Source organism: Cupressus sempervirens, chromosome 1 (assembly GCF_028749045.1).
Source record: "Cupressus sempervirens isolate cs-2001-9-10 chromosome 1, ASM2874904v1, whole genome shotgun sequence".
Classification (NCBI taxonomy): domain Eukaryota; kingdom Viridiplantae; phylum Streptophyta; class Pinopsida; order Cupressales; family Cupressaceae; genus Cupressus; species Cupressus sempervirens.
Window position 1 is genome coordinate 73,649,625 of NC_143118.1, and position 15,962 is coordinate 73,665,586.

At 33.0% G+C, this 15,962-nt stretch overlaps 2 protein-coding genes across 2 annotated transcripts; both read right to left on the reverse strand.

The window, feature by feature from the left end:
* Nucleotides 1-205: 205 nt before the first annotated feature.
* LOC149576233 (uncharacterized) lies at nucleotides 206-2,257 on the reverse strand. Its single transcript, XM_089816705.1, has one exon. The coding sequence runs from the start codon at nucleotides 2,255-2,257 to the stop codon at nucleotides 806-808; it is 1,452 nt and encodes a 483-aa protein (XP_089672831.1). The 3' UTR covers nucleotides 206-805.
* LOC149576232 (uncharacterized) lies at nucleotides 206-4,677 on the reverse strand. The gene is made up of 3 exons (XM_089794081.1): nucleotides 4,582-4,677; nucleotides 3,450-3,632; nucleotides 206-3,241 (listed from the first exon to the last, which is right to left on the reverse strand). Exons 1-3 carry the CDS (start codon nucleotides 4,675-4,677, stop codon nucleotides 2,267-2,269), a joined length of 1,254 nt encoding a protein of 417 aa, XP_089650207.1. The 3' UTR covers nucleotides 206-2,266.
* Nucleotides 4,678-15,962: the final 11,285 nt, after the last annotated feature.

Consider the following 15,962-nt stretch of genomic DNA (forward strand, 5'->3'; position numbering starts at 1 on the left):
AGCCAAAACTGATTTTAAAATGCATCCAAGAATGAATCAACATGTCTACAAAACAGTAGAAGTCTCTTCATACACATGAAGAAGCTGCATCTCATTGAGGACTTACATTCACAATACAATTCCTGCGCCTTCTAGCTTTTACCACCATTCTTAACAAACAGAGAAAGAATCCTCATATTGTATTGCCTACTAATAACATAGCTGATAATATAAACAAGATTCCATTATTATTCCTGTAAGTGACTGTATTTTACATCATTACTGTCTCAATACACAGTCAAATTGCACTTCTGATTCTGTACACACTGCACTCACTCAACCCAGTAAGATGAATATTTGAAACTTCTATGTAACCAAATTATTGACTTATAAAGTCAAAGGGCTACAATTTAGTGGCTATGCCATCACTAAACAACAGTAGTGACACAGCCCCAATTGTTTCCCATAACTGTAATGAATGCAACATTCAACCCAATTATTTCATAGCTTCTTTCATTGATCATTTATTTATGATCAAACCAAATATTGGATTACAAACATGACAGAATAGAGGTAAAAGTATTGTGCATTTGTCCAGATGTCAGTGCCTATCTCGAGGGAAGGGGGAGAAAATACTTTGGCAATAATGTGTATTTGATATTTGGTACCAAAGTTCTATGGCATTAACCTAACTGATAATTTCCCTGTAACACATCTCCCTTTGTTAGAGAAGGCTAAGTGAAAACAGAGCTTGTTGGAGCAGCCCTCCACTCACAATATCCCCAACTCAAACAGCTGCATTAACACACAGATACACTTGCAAGAATTAGAATCTAGGTTGCCGTCTTGGGAAACGCCCAAACTCACCACTAGACCACAGCCCAACAGGAGTGGCATGTCTTCTGTTGGCTTCCTTGGTTTTTTGCTGTCTCGGGAAGCGCCCAAACTTCCCACTAGACCGCAGCTCAACAGGAGTGACATGTCTTCTGTTGGCTTCCTTGGTTTTTTGCTGTCTCGGGAAGCACCCACACTTACCACTAGACTGCAGCACAGCAGGAGTGACATTTCTTATGTTGGCTTTCATGGTTTTTTGCTGTCTTGGGAAATGCCCAAACTCACCACTAGATTGCTGCCCAACAGGAGTGACATGTCTTATGTTGGCTTTCTTGGTAATTTGCTGTCTTGAGAAGCACCCAAACTCACTACTAGACTGCAGCCCAACAGGAGTGGTTTGCCTTTTGTTCGCTTTCTTGGTATTCATTTCTGGTTTCTGCGAGAACTTAACAAACACATCTGCAACATCCAACTTCCCTGTTTGTCTCATATGTTCTCCAAGTTGCTCAAATATATGATGCCTGCCTGCTTGTGAAAAATCAGCAAGGAATTTATCATAACTGAAACGAGGAGCCTTCATGCCCTTCTCAACCATTCTTTCAATGTAGGTGCATGCCTCCTGCGATCTGCCTTCCCTAAAAAGTCCTCCAATAAGCACAGTGTACGAATTGACATCTGGACTGCACCCATTCTGAGCCATCTGTTTCCATATATCAAAGCCCTTTTCAAATTTCCTTGCCCTGAAATATAATTTCATAAGCATGTTGTAGGTATGAATGGTGGGTTTGAAGTCACATTGTATCATCTCATCATAGAGTTTAGCAGCTTCATCTGGTCTATATAGATCCACCATGACTTTGATTAGAGCATTGTAGGTCTGGCAGTCATGAGGGATCTCTCTCTCTTTCATTTCTAGAAGCAACTTATAGGATTGGTCCAAATTCTCCGCATTGCCATAACCTTTGATCAAACAAGTATAAACAGCAGCATCTATTGGGCAGCCACTTTCCTGCATTTCAAGAAAGAACTTCAGGGCATCCCCCATGTTGTGTAATTTACAAAGGGAAAAAATCACAATGGTGTAGCTCCTAGTATTAGGAGTAGGGCCATTTTTTTTCATTAAGTCAAAGAGCTTTAGAGCCTCATCCTTCCTTCTTCCTGTAAAAAGGCCTTCCAACATGATGTTGTGGGTGACAAGATCTGGTTTATATCCTTCATCCAACATCTCATTCCAAATTTTACCTGCCTGTAATAGATTCTTCACCCTGCACCATCCTGACAGAAGCACAGTGTAGGTTTTTGCATCTGGATGAAACTTATCTCTCATTTTCTCAAACAGCATTTCTGCTTCCTTTGCAAGTTTTGCTCGACCCAAAGCATCCAATAGAAGGTTGAAGTTGTTAACGTTGACCCCAAATTTGTACCGTTCCATCAAAAGAAACATCTGAACAGCTTATTTCATTTCTCTGCCAGCTGCACAGGATTTGATAGCAATCTCAAAGGTATCTGTTGTTAATGCAGAACCTTTCTTGCCCATCTCTTCAATTAGCTCACACATAGTCTCAAACTGTTTTGCCCTTCCCAAGATATTCATCAACATATTATAAGTAAGTGAATTGTGAGAAAAACCAGCCTGATGTCCTGCCCAATTGAAAAACCTCAAAGCAGGCTTCCTGGCATTGGAAAATCTGCTCAAGACATGGAATACCAATGAGTGGGACAAATTAACTCCGCATTGATCAAGAACTGCTTCCATATTCCTATCCAATGCAAAAAGCTCCTCCACCACTTTAGAAACTCTCTCCACTTCCCGAAAATCAACAATTTCACACTCCTTCAGACAAGTTCCCTGTTTCTTATCAGTAATTTCGTCATCTTCCTTCTCACTGCAACTCCCATCTGGCTTAGACATTGGCATTCCCTTCGTAGAAACAAGACCAGAACAAACAGCCCTAGAAGCACAATTTCTCTGTGGTGTCCCAAATTCAGGCAGGAAACCTAAAATTGGCTCTACTTTCTGCCAGGGTTTCTTCCAATTGTGTGCACGGGTGTTCAAGCATGCTTGAACATTGACAAACCCCACAGAAGGTGGATAATGACGATCAATGGCACCAGACAGGATCAATACATTTTCAGATATAATGCTTGACATTTGACAAGTACAAAATATTCTTCTTTCTTCTCGTCCTCTTCTTGCAAGGCGACATCCTGTGCAGCAACGGCTGCTTCTGCTGCTAGCAGCGTTACAAGTGCGGTGAAAATGAGAACGAAGAAGCCGGGAATGTAAACTAACGCTTTCCAAACCAGAATAAGAGGAGCATATTTCAGAAACCCACTTCCATTTGCCCATGCCCTTAACAGAAACTACCCCTGCCTTTTCCTCCTTTAAAACTTTTGGCCTTAACCCTAACTCCCTGTAATCTATTCCCTGTCTCCATTGATGAAGGCAATGGAAAAACTGCTGGAACTATTCATTTGTCGATTATTGGGGATCTCCAAATTTCATATTGTTCATAGAGATTTAGAATATAATCACATATAAGCCTCCGCAGCAGAAAACTGTATAGGCCGACTTACAGAAAAACAATTTTTAAAGAGGGAAAAACTGTATTGCCTTACCTCTACATTGAAAAAACGTTATCCATGTTCTTCAGTAGTTTTTCCTCGCACACAGGAATTGTTCGTCCAGACAAAAAGACATGTTGAACAACTCTACCAGCAGCGATTTCGCATATTGCATTTCTCCTTTCTTTATCGACTAATTTTGACCCTCCCAGTTCCGCCTCAAGGTTCAGTTCACCCAGAAATTGTTCGTAATTCTAAATTCAAAATGGAAGTAATATTCTATCTTCTCTATTATATTTAATTTCCGATGGTTGAAGTTGTATTTAGAAATTGATTTGAAATTAATTTTTGATATTCTTATTTTTAAATATTTATTATGCTTTTAGTTTAGTTTAAAAGCTAGTTTTAATTAATTTTGTTTATTTTAAAATTATATTAATTTTAATTTAATTTAATTTTTTTATTATTTTATAATATATTATTCATTATTTTATTACTTTTAAAGTTAGAAATTTATTTATTTATATATATTTTTTTAAAAATCTAAAAGGTAAAAGTCATAATTTTTTAATTTTTTTTAATTTAATACATTTCATCTATTTAAAATAGGTAGTGGTGGGAAATATTTTATCTTACATTGTTCATAAAAAAAACTAAAATATTTAAAAAGGCATTCCTCAATTTAAAACATTCTCTCAATTATAATTTAGATTTGGAGGATATCCCCTTTTATACATTCATATAAATTCTTCTTTAATGTTGGATTTACTAACGAAGTACTACTTGACCTACTTGACCATGGTTAGCTAGTTTAAGTAAGTTAGTTATTAAAAGTTACAGTCAAATTACTCAATGTTATATTTCTATAATGTATTACTTAAATTAGATTTGAATGATAATAAGTTTAGCCAACTTATCCACTAAATCTATATTCAGTCAGTGTGTTTCTCTTCCCTTGGCTTTTATTCAAATAGTAATTAAAAGATCACTTCCTTACTTAATCAAATTATTTTGTAATTTCAGTTTTATATATATATATATATATTTTTTTAAATTTTAAAAACAATAAATTTTTAAATAAGTTTTATGCAATTGATATTTCTAAAAATAAAATCTTGATTAAATTAAATTTTAAATGATTCTTTATACAATTGATATTTCTAAAAATAAAAGGTTGATTAAAAACAATTAGAAATTAATCACCTTAGGCCAGCACACAGGGATGAGTTTGATAGCTGGGTGTTCTGTCGTAACTCCATTGGTGTAATTGATCCCATTCATGACAAATTTGCTAGCCATTCAGAGAACTGGTATACCTGGTCCAACTGCAGAATGGGAGATAGTAGAAAATTAAGTAGGTTGGACAAGTTTTATATTTCCTCTAGTCTCTCGCTGATTTATGATCCGTCGGGGATTTGTGTTCAAGTGGATCAGTCTTCTACTCTTTCTGATAATTTCCCTATTGTATGCAGCATTAGTTTCTCTCAAAACTTAACTTCAGAGAGTTCCCTCCATTTCAAACTAAATGTTTCTCATTTAAAGAATCCTACTTGCCTTGTTGCCCTTGAGGAGATTTGGAATTCTATCCCTAGAAGGAGATTCTTGGATTGATTGGTGGTGTCTTGCCATTTCTCAATGCATTAATTTTCTTCAATCTTTTGGGGAAAAAATGGTCTAGCGGTGGAAGCGTAAAGAAAGATCTCTCCAAGGTAAACTTGTGCATGCAAGAAAACTCCTTAGTGTTGATCCTAATAACATAAACCTTCAATCTGTTATTGCTGCTACTGAAAACCAATTGCACAAGATGGACAATTATAAAGGTCAGGGAGCAAAAATCAGATCTAGATTACATTGGATAAAAGAAGGTAATAAGGGTACACGATATTTCTTTAACTATCTCAATTATAAACACAAAAAGGAAAAGATTGGTGCCATTAAAGACAAATCCAGTTCTTTTCTTACTAACCCGGCTGAAATATGCGAAGCTTTTAAATATTTTTATGAACATCTATTCAAAGATGATCAATGGCCAGACATTCAAGAGGCTCTAGAAGATATTGTTAAAGTTCACATACCTCAGCGTATACCTGCTGATTACAACAAATACCTTGATAGACTCCTTACATTGGAAGAGCTGGAAAATGCTCTTTTTAATATGGCTCCTTATAAATGTACGGGCAGCGATGGGCTTCCTATGGAGTTTTACAAAGCAATGTGAAAACACATCAAAGAAGATTTTTATTACTTATACCTAGAAGCCTTTGAGAAAGGATCCTTGGGTCCCGTTATTAATGGTGGTATAATCAAACTTTTGCCCAAGGGGAAAAATGAAGATTCTATTTTAGGTTGGCGTCCCATTACACTTCTGAATACTACCTACAAAATTATTGCAAAAGCTCTTGCTAATAGGATTAAACTAGTGGTGCAAGAAATTGTTCGACCTGAACAAACTGGTTTTATTGTTGGTAGATATATTCTTGATAATTTGATTTTAGCGTGGGAAACATGCAAATGGGCTCAACAAACGTGTCAAAATGCTATTCTTGTCAAACTCGACTTTGATAAAGTTTATGATAGAATCCGGTGGAATTTTATTTTGAGCATGCTCAAATGGTTGGGGTTTGGTCCTAAACTTCAAGCTCATGTTCATATGTTATTTCAGGATGCTAACTCTTGAATCATTATCAATAATATGATGACTGATCCTTTTCCTCTTCAACGATATATTCGTCAAGGATGTCCTCTTGCCCCTTACCTTTATGTTCTAACTATTGATGCATTAGGCTATATGTTGCAAGATGCAAGGAAGTTGAAACTTATCTCAGGTGTTTCTATTCCCCAAAGTTCTGTTGTTATTAACTCACATTATGCTGATGACAACTTATTATTTTTACAAAACTCTGAGCAAGAGATCTCTAATACTTTGGATGTTTTGGAAATATATTATGTTGTCTCTGGCTCTAAGCTAGCTCATGAAAAAATAGAATTTTTGATGATTTGAGATGGGCATATTCCCCATTGGATTCCACGTGAATGGAAGCATATTAAGCACGGTGAAATTATGAGATATCTCGAGATTCCCTTTGGTCTAGGAGTCACTCTCTCTGATATGTGGACTTCGTATCTTAATAGAGTCAAATCTAAACTTTCTAATTGGGGTAATAAATTTCTGTCTCTTGCTGGGAAAATCCAAGTTGCTAATAAGATTTTTTTGGCCATGCATGTTTATTATTCATCCAACTGGATGCCCTCCAACAAAGGTTATGAGGAATTAATAAAAATCATTAGACATTTTTTATGGACTAAATGGGATGGGGGTAAGGGGTTTATATCTACATCTTGGTCTCATTGCATACAACCAAAGCATAAAGGAGGCTTGGGATTAATTGACCCGAAAACCCAAGGGTTTTGCTTGGCAGCGAAATGGATTATTAGATTTGCTAAAGGGGATGAACCTTGGAAAGTTCTAGTTCAGAATAGGATTTTTCTTTCTATGGTTAGAGGAAAATGGCAAGGAGTGGGGTGGCTAGACAAGTTACTTCATGCTCCCTTCTTTTCTATTAAGGCTTCACCTTCTCTCCAGTCAATTTGGAAAGCTTGGCAAAGGGTCAGCCATCTTTTAAAATGGAGAGATGGCTCTCTCCAACATGGTTTTAGCTTTTCCACTTCTTCTATTTGGTGGAATAGACATATATTGTATCATGATCAGCCTTTGGCCTTGAGTTTTCCTAAATTATCTTATTTGTTGTCCAAAAAAGGTATTAACACGGTGGGAGATCTTTGGGACTTCAATATTTTAGATTGGCTACCATGGGATGTCATTAGAGCCCAATTTAATCTGAACAATAAATACAAATCATTTTTAATCTTTGTGAAATCTCTAGTGCCTCCAGAATTGTATATGAAATTGTGTACCCTAATTCAATGCAATTTCTTCAAAGACTGGCTATGGCTTTCAGTATTTCCTTTCTTGTCTTTTCCTTTGAAGAAAATATATTTGCAGTTGCTGCCTAATCTTCCCATGAAGTCTTGGTTGAACAGCAAATGGAATTGTAAATTTAGTGAAAAGTTTTGGGCAAAACTCTTAGCTAAAATTTGGAAGTCAAAGATTAACACGGAGGCACAATTAATGGCTTGGAAGATATTACATTACAAGTTACTAGTTGATAGCAGGCTAAAATATATCATGGTTAATCCCATTAATTGTCCTTTTTGCAAGAAATTTGAAGACATGCGTCACATCTTTTGGGGCTATTCTTTTGCGAAGAAGTTATGGAACTTTATTTTTCATTTTCTTCCTGCTATCTTTTGGCATTACCTTAACTAGAAGGAGGCTTTACTTGGAGTTGGGCTTCGAAACAATGTCATTGCTGAAAGTGTTCGACAAACCATCTTATTGCACATCTGGAGAGTCCGTTGTAAAGCAGCTTTTGATAACTCCTATGATCATCAGGAATTTGCTTTTCTAAAACTTTATTCAGACATATTTTATTGTCTTGCTTCTATTTTCTCTCAATTGCAGGTGTATTCCAGGAAGAGTACCACGATAACATATCAGGTCCAATGTATCCAGCACCAAGTAATTCAGCTAATCAAGAATCAGCAAAATGGTGTGCTTCATAGTCTACAGCCTCTTATTTGAATTCTGATAAATTGTATTTGAAATTGTGCTCTCTTCTCTATGTACACCTGTGGGTTGTTTTGCCTCTTGTTTCTCCACTGTAATGTTGTCTTCATTCTTTCGAGCAGTTTTTTGTGATCTGCTCTTCTTACCTTTGTAATTTGCATTATTTCAATATTTAAAAAAAATTAGAAATTAATGACCATTCTATGTTTAGAACTATCTATCAAAAGCGAGCAAATGTAGAAAAAAATCCTTAAAGTTTGGCATGTGTTAGAAAGTCTATATATTTGGGAAGTCGGATCCATTGAAGTTGTAACAATTTGGATCCTTTGAGAATCATTTAAGCAGTGTACAATTGGTGATGATGGACTATTTTAGTGCAATTTCAGAAGATTTGACAAAAGAAATCTTGATGAGAGTGCCTTATACATCTCACAGAAGAGTGAAGCATGTATGTAAGAATTGGAAGGGAATGTTAGAAAATTCAGAGTTTTATGGAAGGAGAATGAGTTGTGGAAGGTCTGAAGAGTTCATATGCTTGATCGATAGTGTGCATTGTTAGAATCTCCGCATAACGATGTATGATCCTATTAATTAGTTATGGGAAAGACTCCCTCCCATCCCTGCCAAATTCAAACTCTACTCATTATCCAAGTGTGTTTGTGTGAAGCATAAACTGGTTTTACTAGGGTTATATAAGTGTTGGAGATCCAAGAGATCATCAAACAGGAACGTTTTGGTCTTTGATTTCATATCGTTCAAATGGAGAAAAGGTGCAAATATGCCCACCCCACAATTTTTTTTGGAGTTTACATGTTGCGCATCTCCTCAAGGCGAGATTTATGTTGCAAGAAGAAGACCGTTTTTGGAAAATAAAAACCAAACTACAGTTTACGATGTGGAGAGCGATGAGTGGAGGCTTCTTTCCAACATGCTTCAAAGACAATCTTTATACCACTATGTTTTCATAGAAGGAATGCTCTATGTTTTTAGCTTGTTTGCTAAAAAGCTTCAAACACTCGATCCAGAAGGAGGAGTTTGGTCCACTGTGCCCAACGTTTGGTTTGTTGAAGATTGTGAGCATCCCATTGTGGCTGCATTTGGGCATTTTTACTGCTTCCAGTGGTATGTTGTGGCAAGATTTGAGTCTACACAGAATTTGTGGAAGATTGTTGATGTTCTTCCTGAGCCTCTTGAAAGAGTTGATGCAGTTGTTTTTGGGGATGATGGGATTTTCTTGAGTGGGATTCAATTGGGCACAAACATTAAAGTGTTGTACATGTACTACCCTCCATTGGAAACAGGGGACGTGAACATAGGGAGATGGATTTCTGTTGAGATGCCTCCATGCTTGTCCCACAGCAAGATCGAATTTGTGGCCACCATCATTATTTGATTGGGTTTTTCTTTTTTCCTTCAAATTGATTGTTTGATTGTTAGATTGTGTTTTTTTCCCTCAACTTGCTTTGATATTGTGCATAGTTGCCTTAGACTTCCTCTTTGTAAGCGGGTGCCACATCCGAGGATGTAGATGTATTGCTTTACTAGTTTGGTCAGATTTAATATTTCTGGGACATAAAAGTATGACTATCACATCTCTGAATCAAATCATTTCAATATATGTAATTTTTTTGCTTTTTCTCTATTTACAGAAACAGAGTTACATGGAGATTGATTTTGGTTCGCTTGAATTTCTCTGATAGGGTTTTGAAGTATATTTCCTGCAAATTCCCCCATTTGATTTTCTCAGTTTCGTTTACATTGTTGGTATTTTATTAGGGATGTTTGTTGGTTGGAATGAAACGGCTTGAACATTTCACACATATTAAGTTTAATTCCTAGACTAACAGTGTTAAATAGTTGATTTTTTCAGAGCGGACAGTTCACAAAATAAGAACATTTTGAATAAAAATTATTGTCTACGCATAATTAATCCCCAATTCACATGGCAATTCTACCACTAAGGTTCCCGCTGATGTGTAGAAAGAACTCTATTACAATTTGTACAAGTAAATTTAGTAAAAGGATATTTTTATAAATATTGTTATAAAAGAATAGATTAAATAATCAAGGATTGAGGGTAGTCATTCTCTTAGGGGCATGATCCGGGCCGCATTCTTTTCAGAAGTTGAGGGCTTTGCATTCGGCAACAATGGATCTCTCATGAGCTCTATGTGAGCTTTTCAATCTCACCAATAGATCAAAGGCCATTGACGATTTGTTTAAATTTGAAAAAAAAAATGTATTCTTTTATTATTTAATATAAATAATAAATTATATAATATTGTTAAAGAATTTAGATAGATTTTATAATAAAAAAATTATAAATTTAATATTTATAAAACATATTTAATAATATTATCTAATTGAAATAACTGTAATTATGCCAATTATATTATTTGAATTCAATTTTTTTTTTTCAAAACTTATTTGAAATGTTAAATTCTATTGGTTTTTATACAATTAAATTGCTTATAAAATTATGATATCATAAAATTTAAATTATTTTGAAAAGGCTAGTCTACTTCATAATGTGTGTGGTTGTGGGGATATGCAATATAACAAACATGTGTCACCCTTTTAAAAAGGAAAAGACTAACAACAAAATAAGTGTCAAACTCCAACAATGTAAAAGTGTTATTTCTGTTTTGAAGTTTAAGATGGTGTAAATTGATGAAGTGCATATAAATGAATGAAGTTTATGTTTGTTATTTTAAAAAAAATACAAAAATAAAGATAGTATTTTTTAAAAAAATTCTAAGGCCTTTTTTGATTTTCTAAAAATTACTCCAAATCAGGTGTTATAGTTCCCATCACAAAAATATACATAAATAAATGTGTTTGCATCTAATTTTAAAGTATGTTTTAGATGACATATGTAGCTAGAACTATCAAAAAGAAAGATTTGAAAATGTTGTATATTTTACCTGTTATAGCTATTCCAACTTTGACTTTTAGAATCTAACTATTTACGGTTACCACCATCTTTTCCATAGAAAATCTATGTTAACCAATAAACAAGTTATATATTGTCAAAGAAGACTCTTCCCTCTACAACAAGTGATAATTTTTAGTTCTTTTCATTGTCATCTACTATTTTTTCTATCTTTTTTCGAATGCACATTGAAATACCTACTTGCAATAATTTTTAATTATTGTAAATGATATGTACTCACCATTTAAAAAAAAATTATATGTGCATAATTATGACTTTGAGCTCTATCGAGCGATTAAAAAAAATTCTGAAACCCTAATTTTGATGTTCAAATAGGTCTATGAAATCCAAGGTTTTCTAGAATTGCAAAAATGCTCGAAGGAATTACCACATCAAATGACACATAGGTAGTCCCAGTTGAAATAGTTCTAGCCATAACAGATTCGATCAAACCACTAGTGACCATCCATGGTCACATGCAGACGATGAATCGCTTAAAAGTTTAAGTTTTAATTTTATTTATTAAATTTTGATTAAATGAAAATTAATTCTTGCATTTTGAAGATTTATTTCAAAAAATTAATTAATTTAACTTTTATTGATTTAAATCAATTATATGATATAAATTCTACTAAATTAGTTTATTTAACTTATTTTTTATATTGAAATCAATTAATTAAATATTTTATTTGATATAAATTAGTTATTATATTTATTTTAATTGTTTTAAACTATTATTTAAATTATTTTTTAAAAATTAATTAAATTAAAAATATATATAATATACACTTAATGATTATATTGTATTTTGGTCATGCATTAAAAATGTAGCAACTCCACGCAACCAATTCATTTATTTTTTATTTTATTTTTATTTTTTGATAAGTTGTTTAATTATTTTATTTAAATTAATTAATACATTAATTAAGTTTGTTTTATCTAAATTTAGCAACACCTGAATGCAACTAATTCATCTTACGACTATCTATCTTTTCATGGAACCAAATATAACGAGCTTCTAAACTTGACAATATTTTTCTAAATTGTTTATGATTTAGTATTGCGTATGTAGGTGAATTTGAAAGTCTTTTTTCTGTATGTGATTCAAAGCTCTCTTTTTCATGTTTTTGTGCAATGAGGAATAAAGAGAAAATAGAAAAAATGCATGATCGAGTAATAGATAACTAGAAGAAGGGATGGACAAAACGTATTGTAGAGATACCAATTGAAGAGCAATTGATTAAAGTTGAAGAAGATCATGGTGAAGTTCTAGAAAGTAGTAGGAAATCTACAAAGTTTTCTTTTGGGTTGGAAATTTGATGGAGATGGATGAAGAATCTATTTTTATAGAAATTGAATCGTCTAAACACATGGTGTGTGAAAGTACAATTAAGCTACATCTCAAAAACATGTGGGAGCAATATTTTGAAAAAAAAATCTTTGGTTGGTAAAGCACAATTATTTGCTAGGTTATTTAGGAAAAGAGAAATGAGTCTTGTTTTGGAGTTGTTGGGTGTGAACAATAAGAAAAGCCTTGTTCTGGAGGAGCTTCAGTGATTCGATCCAAAAGGAGGAGTTTGGCCCACTTTGCCAATATCAGGTTTGTTCAAGATTGTGTTGAGCCCAATTGTTGTTGCATTTGGGCATTTTTATTGCTTCCAATCGGATGTTCTGGTAGAATTTGAGTCTACACATAATTTGTGGAAGATTGTTGATGTTCTTCCTAAGCCTCTTGAAAGAGTTGATGTTGTTGTTTTTGGGGATGATAGGATTTTCTTGAGTGGGATTCAAGCGGGCACAAACATTAAAGTGTCGTCCATGTACTACCTTCCATTGGAAACAGGGAATGTGAACATAGGTAGATGGATTTTTGTTGAGATGCCTCCATACTTGTCCCACAGCAAGATCGAATATGTGGCCACCATCATTATTTGATTGGGCTTTTATGTTTTCCTTCAAATTGATTATTAGATTGTGTTTTTCACTCAACTTCTCTAAATTTCACCTTGCTATTGTATCAAATTTAATGCAGAGTCACCTTAGACTTCCTCTTTGTAAGTGGGTGCCACATCCGAGTATGTAAATGTATTGGTTTAATATTTTGGTCAGGATTAATATTTCTAGGACATCAAATTATGGTTTTCACATCTCTGAATCAAACCATTTCACTATATAAACAACAAATTATATAACATTGTTAAAGAATTTAGATAGATTTTATACCCTTTTTTAATAAGTTTTATATTTATAAAAATATTTAATAATATTATCTAATTTAAATAACTATAATTATGCCTATTATATTATTTGAATTCATTATAAGGTTATTTGAATTCAATTTTTATATTTGTTTACACTTATTTGAAATGTTAAATTCTAGTAGTTTGTAAAATTAGTTGAAATATTACAATTTTAAAAAACAAAGTTTTCTAAAGCTTTGAATTTTAATTTCTTATAATAATAAATTTTGTTTATAGAATTATGATATCATAAAACTTAAATTATTTTGAAGAGGCTAGTTTGCTTCATAATGTGTGTAGTTGTGGGGATATACAACATTGTTGAACTAGGTGAAGGAGACTTTAGTTGCAAGGGTCACAAAATAATATTTTAATTATATTATATTATCTTAAATATATTAGTATCTTAATTATTATATTTATTATGTATAGATAGTACACCAAATTCTTACTATTGTAGGTTGCCTAGTATTTCAATTTATTTTTTAATAGGTAAGAGGCCAAGAGGCCCAAGATTGTGTTTAGATTAAAAATCATCTCAATTGGACACCAAAGATCAAAGATGAATAGGTATCCTTGGCCTAGCCCTTACATAAATATCTCAAAGTAATTTAACTAATTTTAGCACATATTTTTATTTATGAATTTTTAGCTTTGCTCTTGATAATTTCTTGTGAATATAACTTGAAAATTAAACTTGGTTGTGATCAAGTTGTTAGAAGGAAATGAAGTATGCTTCATAATAAAAAAAATGAAACTTATCTCTTTTTAACTTTAATTTTAAAATCAAAATAGTATATAAGGAAAAGCTTTGACAACCCTAAAATACGTCTCTTATTAAAATCAAACTTCCATGATATCAATTAAATTGGTCAATCATATAGCTTGCACATAAACACATACAACACCTATCAAAAGAATTAATATGTTTATTTTGATAGTAAAAGTTCTAAACCAATTTCACTCCAAGAACATGTGTCTAACTTATCATATTAGCTTGTCTTATTAGAATTTGTTTTCCATCTGCTCCTTTGTTAGCAAGATTATATGTTTATCTATTACCTTCCTTGTAAATATGTTTTATGATTGCTTCTTCAAATTGATCAATGGTGACTATGAGATATTCAAGTTTATAATTAAGGATCCAATTTGGGTTTTCTCTTTTTCATAATGCATTTAGGATAATTTGCGAGTCTCCTTTGATAACTAATATGTTAATACATATTTGTCTACTTAGAGTTAATCCTTCTATTAGGGCCTCAAATTCCACTAATTTATTAGGCATTACTCCTAAAGGTTTGACATATTTAATTAGGCATAATTTGGTATATGAATAAATAATACATCATAAGCCTACTACACTTGGATTACCTCTAGAGGCCCCATCAAAAATTAACTTTGACCATCTAACAGAAGGAAATCCCATTTACATTTTCATAACAATCTTGTTGGATTTTTGGTATATCGTTGGTGGATTAATTAGTTTAAACCATTTTTTTCACATATCTGCATCTTAGTCTAAAAAGGAACCTTCCTTTTTATATGAGTTTCTAAGATTATTGTTAGCTACCTCAATAATGCAAGCCTCCAATTTATTAAAAAATGATGTTAGATCTATCTTTTTATTACAAAAAAACCATCTATTCCTTTCTTTCCATAATTCCCATAGGAATATGGAAGGGGATATTTTTCATAGATTACTATAAACCTAGGAACAATAGTATTTCGGCTAACCTTTTTACAAAATTAATGGGCTATCAGGGGTGCAATTTGTCAATTTAATTTCTTACATAACCAATACTAGAACAATTCTTAGCAAAGGGATGATCATAAAGCAAGTGTTCAGAAGTTGAACTGATTCTTTTTCCCAAAGTGGGCATCTAGATGGCCCTTGAAAACCCATCTTCGTAAGGCTATCTGCTATTGAAATTATCTTTTGAAGAGCGGCCCAAAGGAATATACCTTCTTTTGGGAGGCATTTTGGATCCCAACATAGATTTAGAGGAATTTCAATCTTATCCATTGTTGAGAATTTATTATATTTTCACACCCTAGTTTGGCTTTATAATTTCCATCCTTTGAGGCTCCCCAAATTAGTTTATCTTTCTTATCTTTATGATAATTTGCCTGTCCACTTTCTAAAATTTGTTTTAAAATGTATTTTTCCTATGATGAAAGTGGAGTTTCATCTAGATTTTTCTATTGCCACCCTCCATACTAATTATCATTAATTTCAATGTTATAATCACTTATATTCTTACCCCACAAAACTGAAAGAGTGTTTTTGATGTTGATAGGTAAAACTACACTATCTGGAGAAGGAAATACATCACATGAATCTTCTCAAAATAAAGTATCTTGCCATAAACCCACATCCCAAGTTAAGTTATTAGATATTAATGGGTGATAGGCCAACATAAAGTTCCAAACTCTTGAACATTTTGAAGGAATTTTAGTTCTAAACAAACACACAGGATTATTATTTTTTAAACATTTATGAAATAAATTTTGGCCCATTTACTATTATGTTCTTTAGACATTCTCCAAATAGGTTTTGCCCATAGTGCCTCATTTTTCCAACTCAATTTTTTTATGCTTATACCTCCAAATTCTTTAGGTCTACATATTTTTTCCCATTTTATCAAAACTAGTTTTTTCTTATCTCCAGTACCTTACCAAAAGAAGTTTGTAAGTTTAAAGTCTAATTTCCTTTTTAAACCTTTGGGTAGGGGAAGACATGACATAGGATATGTGAGGATGGTTGAAAGTACTGCTTTGATCATAG

Bases quoted from the DNA above. Each gene is read 5' to 3' on its own strand.
- LOC149576233 (XM_089816705.1), bottom strand. From the start codon at position 2,257: ATGTTTCTTTTGATGGAACGGTACAAATTTGGGGTCAACGTTAACAAC.
- LOC149576232 (XM_089794081.1), bottom strand. From the start codon at position 4,677: ATGGCTAGCAAATTTGTCATGAATGGGATCAATTACACCAATGGAGTT. The intron at 3,633-4,581 runs GTGATTAATTTC...TTTTGAATTTAG, and splicing joins TCCCTGTGTGCTGGCCTAAG to AATTACGAACAATTTCTGGG. The intron at 3,242-3,449 runs GTTTTTTCAATG...CAATGGAGACAG, and splicing joins TACTGAAGAACATGGATAAC to GGAATAGATTACAGGGAGTT.